At 52.4% G+C, this 22,068-nt stretch overlaps 2 protein-coding genes across 3 annotated transcripts; one reads left to right on the forward strand and one right to left on the reverse strand.

Annotated features, from left to right (window-relative positions):
• The first annotated feature begins 1,276 nt into the window (after positions 1-1,276).
• On the forward strand, positions 1,277-16,522 carry KCNA10 (potassium voltage-gated channel subfamily A member 10). Of its 2 annotated transcripts, XM_042884072.1 has the most exons (5): positions 1,277-1,341; positions 3,206-3,328; positions 5,871-5,975; positions 6,321-6,414; positions 14,789-16,522. In XM_042884072.1, exon 5 carries the CDS (start codon positions 14,863-14,865, stop codon positions 16,411-16,413), a length of 1,551 nt encoding a protein of 516 aa, XP_042740006.1. In that variant the 5' UTR covers positions 1,277-1,341; positions 3,206-3,328; positions 5,871-5,975; positions 6,321-6,414; positions 14,789-14,862; the 3' UTR covers positions 16,414-16,522. The 2 variants fall into 2 exon arrangements, with proteins under 2 accessions (XP_042740006.1, XP_042740007.1); XM_042884073.1 differs by lacking the exons at positions 1,277-1,341; positions 3,206-3,328; positions 5,871-5,975; positions 6,321-6,414 and adding an exon at positions 12,140-12,168.
• A 2,035-nt stretch (positions 16,523-18,557) lies between these two features.
• Positions 18,558-21,586, reverse strand: LOC122186983 (embryonic pepsinogen). The gene is made up of 9 exons (XM_042884079.1): positions 21,531-21,586; positions 21,272-21,434; positions 20,905-21,022; positions 20,333-20,451; positions 20,028-20,227; positions 19,612-19,725; positions 19,202-19,346; positions 18,866-18,964; positions 18,558-18,695 (listed from the first exon to the last, which is right to left on the reverse strand). The coding sequence occupies exons 1-9, from the start codon at positions 21,584-21,586 to the stop codon at positions 18,558-18,560; spliced, it is 1,152 nt and encodes a 383-aa protein (XP_042740013.1).
• Positions 21,587-22,068: the final 482 nt, after the last annotated feature.

The following is a 22,068-nucleotide window of genomic DNA, read 5'->3' on the forward strand; positions in this document are numbered from 1 at the left end:
CTCTGCTGCCTTCTGCATCCCCAGTGAGAGCAAAATTAAACTTGGGTTCCACAGCTTCCATCTCCCCAGGCCCTTTGGCAGAGCAGCACGAGGGGAACAGGCAGCCAAGGAGATGCAGAGTATGGGATTCTTCCTATCTGCTGCGTTCCCATCCTTTTGGCACTGGGCTCAGCAGCAGTGCCTCTGTGCCTCAGTTTCCCCAAGTCTGCCACAGCCACTCTGCAGTGTTCTAGGGATCAGCCTTGCTCTTCATCGCCATCAGTAGCTTTCAGCCTTTCCTGGGAGGGGGTTTCCTTGCATTTTCCCCAGGGGGAAATGAGCAGTGAACCCTTGGGTGCCCCGTGTTGGAGCAGCAGCAGTTGCACACCCAGCCTGATGCTCTGTGTTATCAGTCTGCAAACAGAGGAAGCTTCAGGGTTTTGCAGGTGAGAAAGGCTGTGCTTCCTTGCTTGTGGATGAGTGGCCACATACCAGCACCAGGGATCCTCTATGCTGTTATTCAGCCATAATCAGAAAAGTGCTAAAGTGATTTTATGTAATGAATCTCACAGAGTTATCCCAGCGAGGGCAGGATCATGGGGTGTGAGTGAGAGACCGTTCCTATTTAACAGCTGGGGATATGAGGAGATGATGGGAGCAGGAGAGAAATTCAGGTTACACTGAGGGCTTACCCAGCCTCGTAATTAAGGGCTATCCTTTCCTTGGGAAAGACCCATAATTATCTCCTTGCTCCCTGAGGAGAATTAGTCATTGCTGGGCCCAGAACAGCAGTTGTTACTTTGCCTTTCTCACTGCACTGAGGCCAATCCCTGCCCGTGTGTCCAAACTGGAGGCAGCTGCAAACCAACGTGGGATTTCAATGGGCTCCAACACCCCCAGACCAGGCTCTGGAAACCCCACATCAGCCCCTGCTTAGGCTCTCAGTGTGCCAGGTGCCAACTGCCAGCTGGGATGTGTACAGGGGAAGCACATCTTGCATCCTGATGGGGCTCAGCTGCCCCAGGTCCCATTGCCAACCTTGGCTGCCCATAGAAGAACACAGGGATGGGAACAAAGCAGTGATGCTCTGCTACCATCACTGCTCACTTTCACCCTTAGTAGAGGAAGGGGAGGGAAGATGCTGCAACCAGCATCAGAGCTGAGCTCTAACAGAACACCCAGCACCACAGGTGCTCCACATTAACACTTTTTCCTCCCCATCCCCTGCCCATTTCCTAGATTTGCACCCAGATTTTCAGCCTAGCCAGCGCATCTGATCCCAGTCGGCAGGAAAACAGGGGCTTCACGTGGTTTGAAGGCTGTGGGTTATTCAGGCACACGAGAAACGAGGCCAATAATCTGGTGAGCAGCTCCACCTGCCTGAGGTTTGAAAAGAGACTTGGGAAGAAGGAAAGCAGCTTGGGGTCAGCTCTGGGGCTGGTGGTTACAGCTCCAGGTGCTCTGTGGTGAGGGCAGCAGAGAGGGGCTGAATTATCTGGGTTGGAGGTGGGGGGTTTGGGGCTTGTTCTGCTTCCCAGCAGCCAGTTTTGCAGAGTTGTTTTGTAGCAGTTTCTTTTAAGCCCTAGGGAAAGTGAGTTTTGCAGAAGGCGCTTGCACCTCTCAACTTCCAGGAGCACCCCTGCTCTGAGGTTTATCCTTGCTGCTGATCCACTGCAGCTTTTCAAATTCGAGTTTAGAGGATAAGAGGCAGAGAATCAGATGAATGAGAGCAAAGATGCTGTTGCTTTGCCTGATGGGTCTTCTCCCATCACTTCTTGGCTGCATGAGGCTCTGAAGGAAGCTGATGCATGGTGTGGCAGGTCATCTGTCCATCTGCTGTGGGGAGGATATCTTGTGGATGTCTTGTAAGCAGGTTTTGGGCTGTGGGAGCCCTCTGCTGAGCCTGTTCCATTCTGAAGGCAGCAGTTCCGTGAGTGCTTCTGCATCAGGTGAGAGGGATGGGCTGGGAGAGGGGAATGGGGCTTCCCAGTGTCAGCAGCACCACAGGTATGGTACCACCTGGCTGCCCTCCATTAGGATGAATGATTTTCAGTAGAATTATACAGATTTGGTGTCCAGAACACGAAACTGCTCTCATGAGAGCTGGTGCTCGATTCCCTGGATGGTTTGAATCCAACAGGTTTGGTAGAGGAGGGCTCCTTTCCTGTATTTCCACCCTTCTCTTCCTCCCCACGGCAAGGATCCAGGTGTATGGCATGGCCTGCTGTGTTCTGAGCTCTGCATTTAGCCCACATCCTCAGCATCTCATTCACAAGCAAGAAACAAGCCTGGCACATAAGGGAGTTCTCAGGCTGTGTGGTGAGCTATAGCAAACAGCTTCAATACCTGTCCTTCTGTGCTTTCACCTATAGGAGATGCATGCGTTTGCATTTCCTTTCACCTCTCTATGTATGTGCAGGTAGAGAAAATGTGTTCTCTTTTCCCTTAGAGAAGCAACGCTGTGAAAATGAACCGTTTTGAGCTAAGCTGCTGTATTTCCATCCCCCAGAGAGGGGCACTGTTGGATTTCGTTCTGGATGTAAGAGAGATTGATCCGTTTCTCTTTGCTTTTTGCTAAAGCTCCTCCAGGAGGGGCGCGAATTCCCCTTTAAGGGGGGGATAAAGCCATGCAAAGTGCCAGCAGCACTCAGCACTGCGTGAGTCCTTCCCTAAAAAGAGTGCAAAGCTGATAACTATCCAAACTGAAGAGGGCAAGCCTGGCAGGTATAGATCTCCAATGAATGACCCATCGATGCCCAAGCCCCTGTGCTGCTTTGGCTTTTGGGGTCTGAAGGTGGGCTTTGCTGCAGTTCCTTGCTTTTCCCCTTGCAAAACAGATACAGATATGAATGCATATTTTTATGTCACTTCTCCAGCACTGGGAGGTGGTAGGATGTATTTGTTGCCTTTTCTGCTTCTGGGAGCTGACTGATGGTAGCAGCAGTGACCCCAGTGGGGAACAGCTCCCCCAGTTTGCTGTCTGTGTGTTGGCAGAGGGATGGAGGGAGCAGGCCTGCACCTCTCTTGCTCTTTGCAAAGTGCTGATTTTGCAGCTCTGTGGCTCAGTTTCCCCATTTATAAGTTTTCCTTGGATGGTGTTTTGAGGCTACACAAGGCAACTCCAGTCCAGACTTTTCCCCATGCTCCTCCATCTCTCCTCTGTTTGCAGGGCCACCGATTGCTTTACCACCTCCCTTTTCACCACCTTTGCCTTTGATTTTTCCAGCTGGGTCTCCTGATTTTCTGAAAAGAAACTACTTCCTTCTCCTTTGCTTACGAGGTTCCAAAATTTCCCATGGATGAGACGATCACATCAACATCCCTGCTCTGGTCCAGCAGTAGAAACAAAGTAAGTGAAACTTCTCCCTTTGCTGCTGATTCCTTGGCCTTTGGTCGGCACAAAACAGTCCAGCAACAGTGCCTCCATGGGGAAGGGAGATGTGGGGGTTTGCTGAGGGCTGGAGATGGATGCTGCCATGTCCTCCTCCTTCGTGGGTGGCAGTGAGAAGATGCTCTCTCCCCAGGGAGGAAGAGATGTGTGCTCAGGTCAAAGGCAGTGCTGAGAGTTTCCCATTACTGATACAGAATAGCTGGATTTTGGTGGCTGGGAGCTGCTGTGACGTGAGTTGGGGTTATGCAAACACAAGGGGAAGGTAACAGGCGGCGAACAGGAGCTTGGCTGTGGATGGAGCAGTGTCAAATTGGGCAATGAAGAACCAGAGGGTGGAACATCATCGGGGTCAGAGCGGGATGCGGGGTGATTAGTGAGGAGGAGGCGGTGATCAGATTGCCAAATGCTGCCCAGGCAGAGGGATAGCATAGCATGGCCTCTGAGATCAGAGCGGGCAGAGAAAGCGATCAGGAAATATTAGAGAAGGGACAGCATTGGGCTCAGTGCTGGATGGTGCCATCCTGGGGGTGAGGAGCTGGGACAGGGACTGCGCTCTGCTCCCAGCTCTGCTCTGAATGCTCCTCACCCCAGACTGGGGATGGAATTTGCTATGGATGTGGCCCAGATCCTCGCCTTACCCAGGGAACGTGGCTTTGTATTGCCACCAGGAAGGCTGCAATGCACAGTGATGTGTTGGGGGAGCTCGATCCTCTAGTGAAAGGTTCTTCCATAGGAGCATCCATCTTGCCTGAGGGCAGTGGGCACAGCAATGAACTCCCAGAGCTCAAGGAGTGTTTTGACATCCCTCTGAGCCATAGGGTTTGGGGCTGGGTGGTGCTGTGTGGAGCTGGGGGTTGAACTCAGTGATCTGTGTGGGCCCATTCCAACTGGGGATGATCTGTGACTCTATGATTTTATGTTCCCAGCTCAAGAAGGAAGGAGGAATGATAGTAATTGCACCATCAGACAGGCAGCAGCACGCTGCACACAAACCAGAAGGGAAATGCGGTGGACTAAAGCAGGCAACACAAAGCAAACCTGCTTTAACTACTTTTGGCTAAGCTTTCCAACATCCTGGTTGGGGTTCTGGGGATGCTAGGATCTGTGACAAAGGTGCATGCCCCTTTTCTTCCCCTGCATCACTGCCTAGCCTTGCCCTCACCTTACTGCCTGCCAGAGGCCCATTGGAGCGTGCAGGGTGCAGAGCTGTTGGCACTTGGCTGCAGGCATGGATGGACTCAGGCTGCTCCTGCTGGTGCTGGGCAGATGGCAAGCAGGCTGGGCTGCATTCTGAAAACAGGTCCAAAGAAAGCTTTTGTTTTGCTGCCCAGAGCTCTTCTTTCAGGCTTGGTGTTTCCAGGGCCTCGGTGGGTCCCCATGAGCAGGAGCAGCCCTGGGGTGTTGGGGATGTCTGATACAGGGGATGTCAGCATGGTTGTTGATACCTGTTGTGGTCTGGAAAGGTGCAGGCAACCAAAACCTTGGGAGAAGCTGGACAGAGCTTTGAAGTTTTGAGCAAATACGAGTCAGTCCTTGTGTCACACAAAGCGTGAAAATAAAGAAGAAAGAACCATGTGGGACAGAGACCAAGGTGGTGATGGAGACAGCAGAGTGCAGGAAGGAGGGAGAAACACAATCCACCCGAGTGGGTACATAATTCATTTGCCTATTAGCTATTAATAAGCTGGCCTTTTGTATCAAGTCTCCCAACGTTCTTGTAACAACTTCAGGCCTTTCTGCAGAGCATCACCCTTTCTGGGTGTTCCTGTGCCACTTGCCATGCTAACATGATTCTTGATATGTCCCTCGCCCGGCACCGTGCCTTCGTTATCACCATTCAGCTGAGCAAGTAATTAATGTGATTCCCCCCATTACTGCGCTGTAATTATAACCTCTGGGAAGTACCTGTGAGGTGGGAATGCCTCTTAGGGGCACCAGGCATGCTTTGATTTGGATGGTGCCTAAATGCTTTGGGTCTGCCTGGTGAAAGGGGAACGGCCAAGCTGATGACTTGGGTGAGCAATGGAGCTTCCCTTCCACCTCTTGCCAGTCGTGGTTACTGCAGGACTGGGGGTGATGTTTGATAACAGGAAGCACATCAGCTGAATGCAGCAAGGGGAGGTGGAGAAGACCCAATTCATCCCAGCAAAGTCATGGTTCTCCTGCTGGGAATCCAGAGTGTGCCTTCCTCCCATCCTCCTCTCTGCATGTTGTACAAGAGAGAGGCACAACCCATCCCATGTATTCTAGGGAGTCAGATGCACTTGGAGGCATATTTTTAGGGTAGTGACCAAGACACCATGCAGCAGTGTTGAAAGGACCCCATCTGAGCAGCTCCTATTTCCTTGGTCTTCCTTGGTGGTTCAGGGAACAAGGTGGGCTGTTTCTAATGGGGACACCCTTCTGTGACCCTGGGTTGCCTCACCTCCTCCCCACTGCTGCTGGATGCTGCCACTCAGAGCTCAGTGTGTGACTGATTTCTGTGTTTTCTTGCATTGAGAAATGTTCAACACCTCCTGGGAACCCCTCCGAAAGGCCCCCAGATGTGGAAGTGCCACAAGTCGACTGGTCCTCAGTATATTCATCTGTCATCCCTTGGGAAGAGGTGAGGGGATTCCCTTATGCTGTGTGTTTGATGTCCATGGAGCGGTGATGGGGGCAGCTCTGCTCTCGCATTCTGAAGCTGTCCTTTGGGCGCTGAGCTCGTGGGTGCTCTCCTTTCAGGGCTGCTCCCCTCTCAGGGTTGGTTGCAGAAGAGTTTTGGTTTCTTTGCACCCTGGAGTTGCGTCAGTGCAGTCAGCACAGCTCTGCTTGCAGCGCTGTGTTTCTTCCCTATGTTTCCTTTAAAACCAAGGACAGCAAGGCAAGATAGGGTTTCACGAGGGTATAGGATTTCTGAATCTGAGTCTTTCCTGAGACAAACTCTTTCTAATCCTTACCTGCTTGTCAGAGCCGCGCTGACACCAACACATCCGTACCCACCCAAAGGATCTCCTACTGCTGGAAGAAGAGCTGTCATTTCGGCTGCCTGATCCTGGCTGCAGGTGAGTGAGTGCTGTTAATTACCTTTATTCCACCTGTAAAATTTTGTGTGGTGTTAACGATACCGTGAAAATACACCAGAGCCCAACACCTGTGGGGTGTTCCCGCTTCTATTAAGCCACTCTTAATGTCATTTCATCCCCAGTAGGGTGGGGAGGAACCACCTGGTTGACAAGGTTCCCGTTTATCTCCTGTTAAAATGGTGCTTGGCTCATGGCTGTTCACCAGCTGTGCTGATACAGGAGTTCTGGATGCTCTTGGGTTCCTGCCTGAGCCAAGCAGATACGCTCTGTGCTTTCTGCATTTACAGCCTTTGCTCCTTTTCCAGGACTTAAATAAAGTAGTTACTCTTGGCTGTGATCTTTTTAATGGCTTTGAATGCTTTGCAAGTCTTCCATTAGAAAATGGTCGGCTGTTGCAATCTGCTTTATTGCAGAAAGAAGCACTGAAGGCATGAGGAAATATTCATTGCATGCAGTTTGCTCGCGCTAAACCGTAAGGAGTGGGGCAAAATAATTCACTGGCATTTCTGGCAGGCTGAGCTCTATTGCTGCCAGGCAGTTGGTTTAACCTGAAAAAGGGGCAGGATGGATTAAATACGGAGCAGATTACATCAGATTCACTCTGCAGTAAGGAGAAAGAGAGAGAATGGGATGTTTTTATCTTGGCTTGATCTCGCCTAGAAATAAAAGGATGCTTTAGAAGACTCTGAGTGACCAAGCATGAGGATTCCAGTGAGCCACGTGGGGTTGTACAGCGTTTACCCAGTGATGCAGAGAATTTGGGAAGGATTTGTGTAATTTTGAGTCGATAGCACTTCTGATTCTGGTGGATGTGGTCTCAGGTTGGTGGGATGGAGCATCACCCCAGCTTGCAGGGATGTATTTTTCTTCGGGCATCTCCTGACATGTCAGATGTGGGGGCTTTCCTACACTTTGTGTCTGTTTTTCTTCTCGGCTTTCTCAACAAAAATCTCCCTAAGATCTGATCTCCTTCCCATGTCAGACTGCCAAAAATCAAAGTGAACTGCTGCAGTCTGTGTCCAGTGGGTGATTCCCACTCCACGTGGGAGATGGAGTTCAGCCCTCACTGTGATGGGCTCCCAGCTCCCAGGACTTGGTGGCCACGTCAGGGAACAGTGCTGGGTTTGGCTGTTTGCTTTTCCAAAGGTCATGGGGAGGAGATTGAGAAATTGCTCTGAGGCAAAAGCCAGCTCTGATTTGGCACAGGATCCCAAAGGCTGCTTATCACTCTGACATCCCCTTTTCCCTACAAACTGAAGGGAGATTTTCTAGGGCTGGTTTTCCAAAACCCCCAAATAGTGGTTGTGTGTGCAGGCAATGCAGGCAGGGGTTTGGGGCGGCAGCAGCTCGGAAGCCTGCATAGAAGGCAATAGGGGATGCTCACCATCCTTGGTATGGACCCAGGAGCCACATCCTACAGCCTCTGTTCTGCACTGGGATGGGGCTGTTTTTGTCCATGTCCAGATACAGGCAAGGTGACCCCACTGCCTGACCCATGGGGGAGTGGGTAAAACAAACAGCAAGAAATCCAATTGAAAAGCACAAAGGGATGCAGAGCTTCAGCAGATTAGGAGCCAAAAGCAAATGTGGGTTCCCAGTAATGGAGGGTTTTTTCATGCACTGGGGCAGAGTCAGGACTCTGCTGTGTATGAGGAAGTGCCTGCTCAATGGCACCCATGGCTGAGGGATGCCAAACCAGAGCTGTGCTGGTGGTGGGAGCATGGGAGGGTCCAAGCAGGGGTAAATGGATGCAGCCTATGTCAAAGCAGCACTGCCCCAACTGCATTTGGCAAAACAGCCCCCTGAGCAGCATTTGGGGGGGGGGGGGGGGGAAGCAGAAAGGGGCACATTTGGGCTTCCCCCCATGTTCTTCTTAGTGCTGCTCCTTCCTCACCCTTGCTCAGAAAGCAAAGGCACGCATTGGCAGCCACAGAGATGGCAGGCTGGGAGTAAGCAGAACCCAGCAAGGGAGCAAAATCCCATTTCAAGCACAAGGAGAATGAGGGCAAGGAGTCCCACCGGGCTCACGTGGGCACTGGCATCGCCTTTCTGCCCAGTGCAGGACGGGTATGAGCATCCCACAGCCAGGAGCTGGGAGAGGCAGAGGAGGCAGTAGGACCAGGAGCCTGGGGCAGGATGAAGATGATGCAAAAGCTGGGTTTGTTGCTCCCTTCCTCTTTGCAGTGGGTTAAAAGGCTGGGGTGGGGAGGGAGGGAGGAGGAGGGGTTATTAGGTGGGTCTGGGGGGTTCGCTGTTCTCCTTTTGGGTGGTTTTGGGGTGATGGTGATCAAGTTGAGTTTGTCCTTGGAGAAAAGCTGGAGAATCTGAGGGTTGCTCTGGGATGCTGAGGGTGTGCTGGGAGCGTCAGGAGCCACAGGGTCCCATTGACAATCTCAGTCCCTTTAAACCTTAATTCTGTTCTTGCTGCATCCAAATTATGATGTCCTTCCCTGGATGGGGCTGCAGGACTGGGATGACTGCCCTGGGTCAGCTGCATTGCTCTCTGGCAAAGTGCTGCCAACCCAAATGACCCCAACCCCTGCCCCTCCTCCTCCTGCTGCCACTGCTGCAAAGCTCGGGATCGATGCAGGTATCAGCGTGACCCACTTAGTGGCTTCCTATTGCTTTCCATTTATACCATCCATCCACTTTTGGTTTCGGCCGCAGCCTCCCAGGAGGGTTAGTGCTGATGGCAGTGGGCTCAGGACGCTGCTCATCCCTAGGAACAGGAGGAGGTCGCAGTGCTGCACCCCAGGCTTGGCCAAACCCGCAGCACTTTGGGGCAGATGGGGGAAACTTTGCCATCGATTCGCCATCGACTCTCCTCGATCGCGTTACCTCCATCAGCCCATTCAGCAGCGCCGCGAGGCGCCGAGGCGTGCCTCCTGCTGAGCGCCCGTTTAAACCCTTTTCTGTTCTTCTGAATCAGGCTAAAAACTCCCATGCTGGGTGTGGGGAAGGTGGGGAGGGCTTGGATCAGACCCAGGTGATTGCAGCCTGCCTCGCTGCAGAGCTCATTTTTGCCCCATCTGTCTTTTCCTGCTATCGGGCTGGCTTTGCAGCAGCTTTGAATTGAGCACCTGTGATGGGGAGCACTTGGTTCCCTCCGTGCAGGGATGGCTGTGCTCAGCCCCACTCGTTATTAAATTGCTTCCTGACCCGGTTAATCCGTAGCTGATTAATTTGGGCTGGGTATCAGAAAGGTTTCATCTGTCTCATGGTGTGGACTGTACGTTCTGGGCCCTCTGGTAATCTGGTTTATATATATATATATTCCATATATATATCCTATATATATATGGAAAAATCAGAAGGGGGGGATGTACAGAGGGAGGCTGGCTGGGCATGCTGGCAGTGAGGGACGCTTGTATCCTGCACCAGGAATCCAGCCTGCAAGTTTCCTCCTGTGCATCCTTCAATGTGGGGCTGCTATGCAGCATGTAGTGCTGTTGTGGGTGGGGAAACTGAGGCACAGAGGAGGCTGGGGCTCAGAATTTGGTGGCTGCCAGTTCAGCCCAAGCATTTCTTTGATGGTGCAATTAATTAAAGGGTTTAAATGTCAGGGCTCATCTTAACCTCTCCTTTCAAAAGCAAAGGTTTCTCTGTGCACGTGGGTGTCACAGGTGGGACTTTAGGTTCACTGGTGCCAGGGTGTTCTGTAGCTCCTTTAAGTATCATTGGCTCATTAGCCTCAGTGCTGGAGTCAGAACATCAAGGAGTGAAGGTTTGTGTTGTGCTCTCTGTGAATTCCATGTTCTCAATTCCAAGCCTCCCATGTTCTCCCCTTCCCCACATTTTGCCCTGGTGCTGGTTTGGGGGCACTTCTGATTTAGGGGCACACCACACAGTGCTGAGGTATATGGAAAAGTCACCCTGATATGTCCTGAAGATGCCACAGAGTCAGCCCAGCCCAACCCAGGAGCTGCAATTAGTGCTGCACCCCAGCTAATTAGTTCCGCTAAAAATGAGGAAAGCTAGCAGGGGCTAATTACTGCACTAATTTGGTCTGTGAGCTGGAGCTTGGGTCTGGCTGGTGCAGAGCGGAGCACAGCAGCTTGCAGAGGTCTGTGCAAGCATCACTTTGTTCAAAAGCTGGGAACAGTCCAGCAAAGTCCCCCTGCAGGTCTGTCCTGCCCTCCTGCAGCAGAGCTGTGTGTGCAGAGCTATGCAGCCACGCTCTCTGGATGCCTGCCCTGGCTGCAGGACGCCCTCAGGAGCAACACTGTCCTAAAGGATAAATCCCAGCAGATGCCAGGAGCTGCTGCTGGTGGGATTAGTGGGCCGGAGGCGTGGGAGGAGGATGGGGGCACCTGGCTGGGGGTGGGGAAATCCTGACACAACCCAAGTCCCCTCAGCTGAGCACAGTTTGGTTAAACTCCTTTCTGCTGATGGATCCCCAGTGTGGAGGGACTCTAGGGGTGCAGAAGGGGACGTGGAACATGACAAACCAACCCTGAAGTCTGCGAGATGCTATGGCCCGTTTTCATTGCTGGCTGTAGGTGTGGATGCCCAGATTTCAGCTGAAGATGCCCCAACCCGTGGGTGCTGAGCTCTTCTATGGGATGCTGTGTTTTAATGTGCTCGTTAACATCACAAGTGGAAAATGGCTTTGAGGACAGAGCAGAGAGCTGGGGGAGGTGGAGGTGATCAGGTCCCACGGGAACAAGGGAGCAGTGCTGTGCAGGAGCTGAGGCTGTGGCACACGGGCAGGAATGTGTCCAAACACAGAGGTCTGGGGAAGAGGAAGATGTGGGCTCACTGGTGTGAAGGTGGCCCTGCGCAGAGTCACCCAGCAAGGATGAGGTGGGGTCAGGAGAAGAGAAGTCTCAGTTCCTTTTGGTGACTCACGGTGACATCCCACGGGGTCGTTCCTTTCTCACTGCTCGGGGTGACAATCTGATGGCTCTGCTTGTCCCCTCCCTGCGTTGTCCCTGTCAGTGCCTTGTGGGGTTGTGCTGGCTGCTCCTTGTCACATCAGGGGGGGTCGGGATGTCCCACATGGCGGTGGCACTGCAGCCGTCCCCTCCTGAAAAGGAGCCCACTGCATCCATGGCTGCAGGCAAGAGGTAGGTGGGCACATGGGGGTGCTCCAGCCCTCGGGCTTTCCCCCTCTCTTCTTTTTAATGCTGTTGGTGTATATTAATGCTAAACAAGCCTGACCGCCTGCTCTAAATCTCTGTCCTGGTGCCAGCGGTGCTCGGTCACCGTCCCCCTCTCTGCCTCCCTCCTGGGCTCAGACCTCACCACGTCACCGACCAGACCTGTCCCCGCTGGACCATCCGGAGCATTATTGGGGATTAAAGGTGGCATCCGGCAGAAGGGACCGTCCCTCCCCCGGCGAGCAGCTGGGGGAAGGAGGTGGGGGGCCTGGGTGCCCCCTGTTCCCCCTTCCCGATGGACCCCCGGCGCTTTGTAGGGCAGAGCAGGTGCCTTTCCCCGAGGCAACGGTGGGGCCGAGGCTCCAAACCACATCGGATGCTGCCAAAGCCCATCCCTGGCGTGCTGGGCTGCCAATTATACAGTGAACCAAATAGAGGAGAGACTTCTAAATGACATTGCCTGCTTTATCCCAACGGGACCTTTCAAGGGTATGGCTGGTGTTTGGTTTTTGGTTTTTTTTTTTTTTTCCTTTTTCTTTCTTTCTTTTTTTTTTCCCCTCTACACGTCCCTATGTGTGTTTAACGACTCTCCTTCCAGATGCAGAGAGCGCTGGCACCTCCATGCCCTGCGTGGGTAAGTTGTAGGTGATGCTGCGGGGGGGGGGCTATGGGAGAAATCACTGCACATCTCATGGAGCAGAGGGGTGATGGGGAGGGGGCGGGGGGAGGCAGTTCAGCACCTCTGCTTCTCTATGGGGACCTCAGAGAACGCTGTCACTTGCCCACGTGTGTGAGGTCTGAGTGGGGATGGGAGCAGAGCTGGGGGACATGCGTGGATGGGGATGTTGGTGTGTGGTTGCAGAGGGGATGGTGGACACAACGCTCCCCATTTCCTCACTTGCCATCGGGATTTGATGGGGAAAACGCAAGCTCTCTCTCAAATGACCTTTGTCTTTTGCAGTTTCTCTGTCTTGGTGGCTTTTTTTTCCGTTTTTTTTTCCCCTTCCCAGCCAGGGATTTTGGATGAAGCGTATTAGTTAATCAGATTCTGAGAAGCAGATGTTAGGTGATTTAGGAGGAAAAAACGAGACGACTTTCTCGTTGGAGCCTGGAGCGCGTGTTGCAAAGCATGTGGCTCTGTTCTTGCTTGGAGAGATTGCTTTGTGCCTTTGGGAAGTGCCATTAATTTGGTCTAAATTTAAAATGAGACAGAAAAGGTGTTCTGGGCTCTGGGACAGGTGGGACAGTGGTCTCTGGGTGTGGGGACAGGCAGATGTCAGCATGCTTTGGGGGTCTGAAGGCATTGAGATGAGGGTCACAGCCCTGCTTTGCCTGTCCAGGTCCCTGATGGCTGCAGATGGGGCTAAAATGCATGGAAGGGAGCTAAGAAGTGCCATTCCTGCTCTTTGCCTTCATTTTGCCCTGAGGGATGGTGCCAGGGCTCAGTGTGATCTGCACATGGGCTCCAGAGCAGAGCCAGATCCTGAAGTATCGCAACCTCCTCGAAGTCTTAGGCTGAAGAAGCAAGGGCTTGGAAGTCTTCTTGCACGCTGTTAGGAGTTAAACACCCTTAATGCTTTCTAAAGCCAAGATCATCTCACGGTATTGACTTCAGATGCAGTTTCACAATCAGCTTAAGCTGCCCTAAGGTTTCTTGGATGCTGAGTGAGGCTCCAGGGCACAGGTTCCCTCCTGGGCTGCAGCAGGGGTGAGGTGCCATGAATGTGAGATCAGCTCTCCTCGTCTTCTCTGTGCCTTTTTCTCCCTCCAAATGAGCCTTGTTCAGGCTGGGTTGCTCTCAGCATCCTTCCTCCCAGCCTGGCTGCTGATGCTGTGTGGACACAGAGATGTGGGCTGCCCCAAAGCTGCATCTCGCCTTGCTCACAGCAGCTTTGAGCTGCCGAAACCTCGGGTGTGAGCTGAACCCATGGAGAGCTGCAGCACCTTGGGTTCACCTTAACCCTGGCCAACTCCATCCCTGGGCTCAAGGACTCAGTTCTGGAGCTGCTCATCTTTGCCCCAGGTCTGAAACACATTGCTGCTTCTCCTAGCTCTATTTTCAGCTGCCTTGCCCCGAATGCTCCTCTCTCTGTGTCTCCATGTAAGAAAATGGGTACAAAAGCAAAGCTGCAGGGAGATACCTATGAGCAGCCCTGCTCTGTGTTTTTCATTCAAGCAAAGAGAGCTGGACACCACCGGCTCCTGTACAAAGTTCTGCTTTTGAGCTTGCAATGCTCAGAAGGAGGATTGGTAGCTAACTAGAATGCTAACATCTCCTCCAGCAGATTTGTTTTTCCAGCTGGTCCCAGCCTGGGCAGATGAGTCCTGTCCTAAGGGAAGCGTGGGGAACAATTTGGAGCCCCAGTGGCTCAGGCTCGGTGAGGTGGTTCAGGCACAACTGTGTGCTCACAGCCCCAGTGCAGGACTGGTCCCCATGCGGACGTGGCCTGGATTGCACTGCTATTCCTGGCAATTGAGGGCATTTGGGCTTTTCAGTCCCTCTTGCTGAACTTTGCTGGGTAAGAAAGCCAGTGTGTCCTTGGTGATTAGTGAGCGTGTGGAAAATGGAGCAGCACCTCTCGTCTGTATGACTGGAAAACACATTCGGAGGGGAGAGAGCTGAAGGGGGGAAGGAGGGGAAAATAAATGGGTGTAGGGGCCAGGATGAATGCATTTTGGGTGTAAATATTCCCAGGATTTCTCTCTGTTAACCTCAAGTTGGGTCACCACCCACCCGAGTGCTGGAGCTATACAAGGAGTCCCAGTTCATGCCCCTCCTCATGCAGAACAGAGGAGTTCTCTGAGGCTCACAGATGCTTCCTTCTCCTCCCATCCTGCCTTCCTCATGGTTGGTGCTGCTCAGAACCTCTCCTGACCTCTGCTTTGGGAACTGATTCCCATATGCCAGGTCACCCAGCACCTCCAGTTTGACCAGTCTTACTCCCAGCTGGAGCAAGGCTGTAACAAACAAAGCTTGGGATGGATGGGCAAAACCTGGATCCTTCCCCACCTGGTGCTGCTGCTTGACCTTCTGTCCTTGAGTGCTGTAGAAATTGAGAGGTTTAGTGATGACAACGAAGCTGTGCCGACAGGGCCCACAGGATCTGATAAAATACACTGGAACTACAATGCAGATGAAATTAAGGAGTGTTTTAAGACACTTGGGGCTTTCTGACCTCAGGTTTGTTTCATTCCCTTTGGCCAAGCAAAGTGAGCCACATGCACAGTTCATCTGTCTCCCTGTTTGCTTGCAGATTCTCATAGCGTGGGAAAGAAGCAAGCTGCCGGCATTCGACCCGGGGATTTATGCTGCTAATCTGATTAGTGTATGATGGACGTGTCCAGTTGGAAGGAGATGGAGGTGGCACTAGTCAGTTTTGACAACGCTGATCAGATCGTGGAGGATCCCTGTTATTCAAACGACCTCAGCCCTGCCAGCCAGTCGCGGAAAGGCCATTCCAGCTGCGCCAACCTCCTCTCCAACTGGAGAATCCTCATCAACAGTGAAAACGCCAACAATGAGACCATTTTCTCCAGGTTCTCTGCTGAGTTCAGCGAGCACCTGGTGGGGGAGCGGGTGGGGATGGAGGAGGGGGACCAGCGAGTCATCATCAACATCGCTGGGCTGAGGTTTGAGACACGGCTCAAGACCCTCAACCAGTTCCCGGAGACCTTGCTTGGTGACCCAGAGAAGAGGATGCGGTACTTTGACTCCATGAGGAATGAATATTTCTTCGATAGGAACAGGCCCAGTTTTGATGGGATCCTGTACTATTACCAATCCGGTGGGAAAATCCGGCGTCCGGCCAACGTACCCATAGATGTCTTTGCTGATGAAATCACCTTCTATGAGCTGGGTGACGAAGCCATGGACCAGTTCAGGGAGGATGAAGGGTTTATCAAGGACCCTGAGACCCTCTTACCAACCAATGACTTTCATAGGCAATTCTGGCTGCTCTTTGAGTACCCCGAAAGCTCCAGCGCAGCCAGAGGTGTAGCTTTGGTCTCTGTCCTGGTCATTGTCATCTCCATCATCATCTTCTGCATGGAGACCTTGCCAGAGTTCAGAGAGGAAAGGGAGTATAAGTCCACCCAGGAGCTTTCTAAGAATACGACGGACACCTTGCTGGCCCACAGCACCTTCACAGACCCTTTCTTTGTCATAGAGACTGCCTGCATCATCTGGTTCTCCTTCGAGCTGTTCGTCCGATTCATCGTTTGCCCTAGCAAGACCGAGTTCTTCAAGAACATCATGAACATCATTGACATCGTGTCCATCATCCCCTACTTCGTGACACTCACCACTGAGCTGATCCAGCAGAGCGAACTCAACGGGCAGCAGAACATGTCCTTGGCCATCCTACGGATCATCCGCTTGGTGCGGGTCTTCCGGATCTTCAAGCTGTCCCGGCACTCCAAGGGGCTGCAGATCCTGGGGCAGACCCTCAAGGCCAGCATGCGGGAGCTGGGTTTGCTCATCTTCTTCCTCTTCATCGGTGTCATCCTCTTCTCCAGCGCCATCTATTTTGCAGAAGTGGACGAGCCGCAGTCCCATTTCTCCAGCATCCCCGACGGCTTCTGGTGGGCCGTGGTCACGATGACGACCGTTGGCTATGGAGACATGTGCCCCACCACCTTGGGTGGGAAGATCGTGGGCACCCTGTGTGCTATTGCAGGAGTGCTGACCATCGCCCTGCCCGTCCCCGTCATCGTCTCAAACTTTAACTATTTCTACCACAGGGAGACAGAGAATGAAGAGAAGCAAATTCTGCCCGGTGAGGTGGAGAGGATACTCAACAGTGTGGTGACGGGCAACGACAGCATGGAGTCTCTCAATAAGACCAATGGGGGTTACCCTCGAGACAAGGCCAAAAAGTGATGCTTGTTTCCATGGCAGAGCTGAGCGCTGCCAGGTGGGGTGGGCTGGATAAGGCATGCAACATCTGCAAGCTGTTTTGTTGTTGTTTTTATTTTATTTCATTTTAAACCAAATGCGCTGCTGCTTTTATTTATTTATTATATTTTTTTTTCTAGACGTTTTTCAATCTTTGATTTCCCGTGGCTGTTCAAATAAATACCATCTTTCTTATCTCTCTTCCCTGCCCCTCGGTCTGCTTCTTATTACTCGATGCTCATCTGTTTGACATTCATCTTTCCTGACCACAGCATCAGAGCACAGTTCCCCCATGCATGGAGATTTTCCCCATTTGCTGAGAGGCAAAAAGGGGAAAAAATACAAGAAATGCTTTCTCTGGTGCCACCCAGCTTCCCAGGGGCAGAGCTAGCCTCATCTCCCTGCTCTTCTCAGTGCATTATCAATGTTCCCTCTGCAGATTCAGTTCCCTGGTCTGTGCTGGTGGCACAGCAGGGTGGACGATGATGGATGGGACCGAGCCAGTGGGTGCAGGGATTTAGAAAGAGAGGGATGAGGCTGGGATGCAGCTGTACAGCTGCCAAGGAAGGGCCATGGCTCAGTGCCCATGGGGGTTCTGGTGGACCAGCTGAGCTCTGAGAAGGGCAGGGGGGGACTTTTAATGCAAACAAACATTCGACTTGTGGGTTATCTGGTGCACGAACGCCCTTCGGGACCAATCTCCGTGACCTTGTAGCTTTTATTGTCACTTATGTTGCTGCAAATGGAGCACAGAGTAATGAGGGCTGACGTTTCCTGACAGCTTGGCTCTGCATTGTAAAAGGCACTTCTGGCTTTCGAAAACGTGCAGATTTCCATAGGCACTTCTGAAGGGGAGAAACAGAAACAGATCATTATGCTGCTCTCTCTAATGCCAGCAGGTTTTCTTCTGACAAAAACATTTTGTTCCAACTTCTCTGTTTCGGTTGGCTCTTTTTGATGTTTCTGCCTACATTAAAATCACAGCTTCTCATGCAGTGTCGACGCATCCGCTTTGTATCCCACATCTGTTCTACTCGGTGTCTCATCTCCTAAAGGGTCGGCGTCATCACTGTGCAACGTGCCAGCAATCTCTGGTTTGCAGTTTCATTCAGAAAGGAGTGCTGAAAGATTATTTCTTTATTTATTCTCATTCCCAGTCTGATGTAAAACGTGCTGGGATTTTCCTCCTAGCTGAGATTCTACACCCACCCAACTCAGGTTCTGCTCTGCTGCAGAGCTTCTGGTCAGACTGGTGGACTTCCTACAACCAGATCTTCTTCACACCAGGCATCTGCAGGGGCAGCAGCACTCTGAGAAACCCCCAGCTCCTTTCCAGCAGTTTTACCACATTTCTCTTTTTATTTCATAGCAGAAAGCGTTGAGCTTTCAATGCTCGTAAGGAGGGTTGACATATTTTTCAGCTAGGACCATCTCCTCCTTCCTCCCATGCAATATTTCCTAGCAAGCCTTGGGGCATCCTTTTGGCACCACTTATTTCCACCCTTCCCCTATGCACAGAAATACATTTTTGGAACCACAGCCACGAGATGGCACTCCAGGACAGACATTTCTTAGACATAAAAGTACGACAGCAGTCCCAGTGTGTGTGTGCTCCCCACTCTCATTCGTGCTTGATGATCCCTGGGGTCTTGGTCCCACCAGGGCTGCTGAGCCCTGCTGCATTGGGCTCATAGCAGTGGTGGAGCAATTGGCAATGGAGTGCCCTACGCTGTAGAAATTGAAGCAAGACTTCCTCTCTACGCATGCACAGCTGTGTGCAGAAGGTTTGCAATGGGGGTCTGTAAGTCTGGGGTGGGGAATTCACTTTCCCTGGATGGAAACTGAGATCTTCCAGTATTGCTTGTCTGACACATTCCCAGTACAAAGCCTCAGCTCCCAGCAGCCCCAGTCTTGTTCAGCTGTCCCAAAATTCTGCCACTGCCACGAAGCTGCAAGTATATGACACCTCCTCCCTAAATCCTGCCCTTTTATCACCAATAAATGTGCAGCCACCAACTCCACGTCATCAACATTTTATTTGCATGCAAGCAAGGACACCTTACACGAGACCTCATGCTGCACTGAAAAACACAGTCATGGTCTGGTTGAGTGCTGTCATCTCAGTAGATCTAAATAGCCTTGGCCAGTCCGACACGGTTGTTGGCCCGGTCAAAGATGCTGTAGTACACTCTGATGAAGACATCTCCCAAGATCCAGAGGTCTGCAGAGCTATTCTGGAAGCTGCTCATGCAGGTTCCTTGGTCATTCTGCATTTGAGCCAGAGGAGGCAAATGGGGAAAAGGTGGCTTAGCAGCTTTTTTGTTGGGTTGCTCTCCAGGCTCATGACCATCTCTCATGGAGAAGCCAAAGCCGTGAGAGCCACTGGAGAAAGTAAAAGGACATGGAGACTGGCTTTGTTGCCATGGTTCCTCCTTACCTGCTCGGTGTAAGCCAAGGCAGGCACAGGATACTGAATGCCACCGATGACAAAGACAACATCAGGCATGGCAAGGACATGGCTGCAGTTCACGCTGTACTGCAGAGGGCAGAGCAAAGAGGCTCTTAGGTAAGAGGCAACACGTTGATGGGGCAAAATGGGGGGGGGATTTGATTTGGTTGGTGTAAACTGGAGGCTGGGAGAGTCCTGTGGAGGACTGGAGCAGCAGGGATGGTTTGCTGCAGATATGGTGCATCTGTGTGTGGAAGCAGGCATGAAGCCAGGGTGTGCCAGGCTGCATGGAGCACTAACAGAGGAGGACGTGGAGATTCTTACCTCTCCATACGAGTTCTGATTGGCCCCGACTGCACTTTGGATGTCATCAATGTCTGAGGCCGGCCCAGCCACAAGGGATGTGCCAGTGTCAATGATGGCTTGGCAGCCACTGCTGCACGCAATCTCCTGCTTGTTCACGATGATGCTGGCAGGAGGGAAGGAAGAAGAGGCAAGGCCTTGCATCCTGGTGATGCTTTCAAACACAGCCCCAAGGGAACGGGCTTAGTGCAAGAGAAGAACCAGTGGAGGAGAAGCATCCCCACATCAGGGAATCACCAAATCATGTTGGGGTTTGGTCCCTTGGCCTCCTGTACCGTGATGTGTTACGCCAGCAGAAAGCCTATGAGGTTCATGGGTCTCTCAAGAAACAACGGTTAGAAATGAACATAAATCAGCAGTCATTTCGTTACCTGTCCATGGAGATCTGCCAGTAACCTTGGTAAGAGACAGGAATCCAGTTGATGGAGCCAGTGAAATAGGAATCATCAATTCCCCCAAAGATGACCATGCTCCCCATTGTCTCGCTGGATGACACATGAAAGAAAAACACCAAAGGGTTTGCCAGGGCTGCCACCTTAAAACAAGGGGCTGTGAGTGCCGTGGATCAGATGCTGTCTGTGACACCACGATCACATTCTCATTGCTGGGCATCAGCAGCGCCGTGGCACAGCAGCAGCGTGCTCTCCTGTCCCCATCCATCATGACACACAGACAGCAGCCAGACAGCATCAGTGGCAGTGGAGGAGCTGGGATGCCCAGCAAGTGCAATGATCTGAACCAAACCCACTCGCTGCCTCCCCCAGCCCTCAGGACTGACGCTTCTTACCGGGATAGATAGACCGAGAAGAGGTTCTGCTCCAGCAAGCTCTCATTCACCATGTTATCAAAGACTGGAGTGATCCCATCAGCAGCTAAACTTGGGTAGCCCAAGCCCAAGATCCCATCAAATTTGACATGGACAAAGAATTGGCCAGGCTCGGAGGTACTCAAGCCAAAGAGCTGGTTGGTGTCCATCAGTGATGCAACCTAGGGACGGGGACAACACTGTTAGCTCTGGGACATTGCAACGCAGGTGGGAATTGGGTGGAGAAGGCACAGAAGAAGCCACTGAGATGCCATCGTGACACTCACAGTGACGGTGTCGCAGCCCACGGTGCCCTCCATGTCACCAGTGCCATAGTGAATGGACAGGTTCTGCCCCGTGCTTTTGTAGGTGGAGGACTGCGATGGGTTAAACATCTGATGGCTTTCTAGAAGGTAAGTGGGAAACCAAAAATGAAGATTTTCAGCAAGGCTGAGCCATAAGGATAGCGTGGGAGTCGGAACCCTGCTGAATTGCTGTTTAGACCTGCCATTTATTACCCTGCTGCAGGAACAATTTAGCTGTGAACGTTTGCTATACGTCCCTACTGCATCCTAATGCCAGGGATCTGTAGGATAACCCATCACTCCTTTGAGGTAGATAGGGAAACTGAGGCAACACACACAGCCCCATGGAGTAGAACCCCATGGAGCAGCAGCTCCTACACCCCAAACACTCATCCCATCAGCATGTTGTGCCAATCCAACAGGACCCAGAGCCTCACTCTGCTGCCCTCCAATCTGTGAGCAGCATCACCCCAAAAATCTGGGTTGATCCTGCAGCTGTAAGCCCAGGACGTGTTGCCCTGCCAAAATAGGGAGTCCTGCCCACTGTTACTTACGGCAAGCTGGGCTGGTGCAGGAGACAGAGGGAACCCAGAGGTTGGAGGAGCCGGTGTCGAAGACCACAGTGAAGTCCTGCGGTGGGGTGCCAATGGAGATGGTCCCATAGTATTCCATCTATGGGACAGGATCAAGAGATGCTTTTAGGGCATAAATTGGCCATGGATCTGCCCCAGGCTCGCAGCCTTCTGTGCATGCATGGGAACACTCAGCTTGCAGCACAGCTGCTGGATGGGAAGAGGTGAAAGATATCAACTTTTGGGAGAAACCCTTCAGGATTTGGTCCATGCATGGCACAGTCACAGGGATGAGCGTGCCACAAACCACCCCTGGGCTTCCCTGCCGTGGGTCAAAGCCAGCACTCACGTCCAGGGTGTTCAGCAGGGGCTCGGTGACCACAGTGAGAACATCAGGAAAAGCATGCGGGAATTTGGTGCCGACGTCGTAGTGGTGATGCTGGAGGAAGCGGTGCAGCAAGCCCTTCTCCCGGAGGATCTCTCTCAGCTTCTTCCCCCTCTCCAAGGGCAGCCTGGAAAAGAAAAACAGAGTGAGCCAGGAGCTGGCTGCTTGCAGCAGGCATCTGGCAGTGCCGGTATCAGTGCAGAGCGATGCTGCAGGGACTCACCTGGTGATGCCGTCGGAGAGAGCAAGGACCACACACAGGAGCACCAGGAATTGCATTGTGCCAAGGATGCAGGGTTGCAAGGAGAAATGCCCCGTGGCTTAAATAACCCCAGTCCTCCCCAGCTGTGGGGCCAAGGGCAGGCTGGGAGCCGTCCCCACCTGTGGGCACCCGGCCAAGGTACCCCGGTGACACCCAGGTGTTGGCACCCATGGCAAACAACACCCAACTTCCACACGTCACCAGGGGCGTGGGGACAGCAAGGTGCTCCCGCTCTGCCCCCATCCTTTAACACCCCAAATCCTTCATCCCCACCAGACTGTGGGCACCAAATTTTGGAGTCTCTTTCCATTTGGGTATCTGAAGCACACGCAGCACTGGGACCCCAGCTTTGTGCAAACTCCCCCCCCCCAACTACAGAGGGTCTGTCCCAGGTTGGAATGGGGAAGGGGGCCCCTCAGTGTGGGGACATGGGTCTGAGGGCTGCCTGCACGTCCTGGCCTGCTGTTATCTGCAAAACCAATTAGTTAAGTGGGATGCA

The sequence above is a fragment of the Lagopus leucura genome, unplaced genomic scaffold (assembly GCF_019238085.1).
Source record: "Lagopus leucura isolate 7727_CA_CO unplaced genomic scaffold, USGS_WTPT01 Super-Scaffold_100043, whole genome shotgun sequence".
NCBI classification, from domain to species: domain Eukaryota; kingdom Metazoa; phylum Chordata; class Aves; order Galliformes; family Phasianidae; genus Lagopus; species Lagopus leucura.

Excerpts from the sequence above, each read along its gene's own strand:
- KCNA10 (XM_042884072.1), top strand. The coding sequence starts at position 14,863 with ATGATGGACGTGTCCAGTTGGAAGGAGATGGAGGTGGCACTAGTCAGT.
- LOC122186983 (XM_042884079.1), bottom strand. The coding sequence starts at position 21,586 with ATGCAATTCCTGGTGCTCCTGTGTGTGGTCCTTGCTCTCTCCGACGGC. Across the intron at positions 19,347-19,611 it reads TGGCAGATCTCCATGGACAG|CATCATCGTGAACAAGCAGG; the intron begins GTAACGAAATGA and ends CCCTCCTGCCAG. Across the intron at positions 18,696-18,865 it reads CCTTGGCTTACACCGAGCAG|AATGACCAAGGAACCTGCAT; the intron begins GTAAGGAGGAAC and ends GCTCAAATGCAG.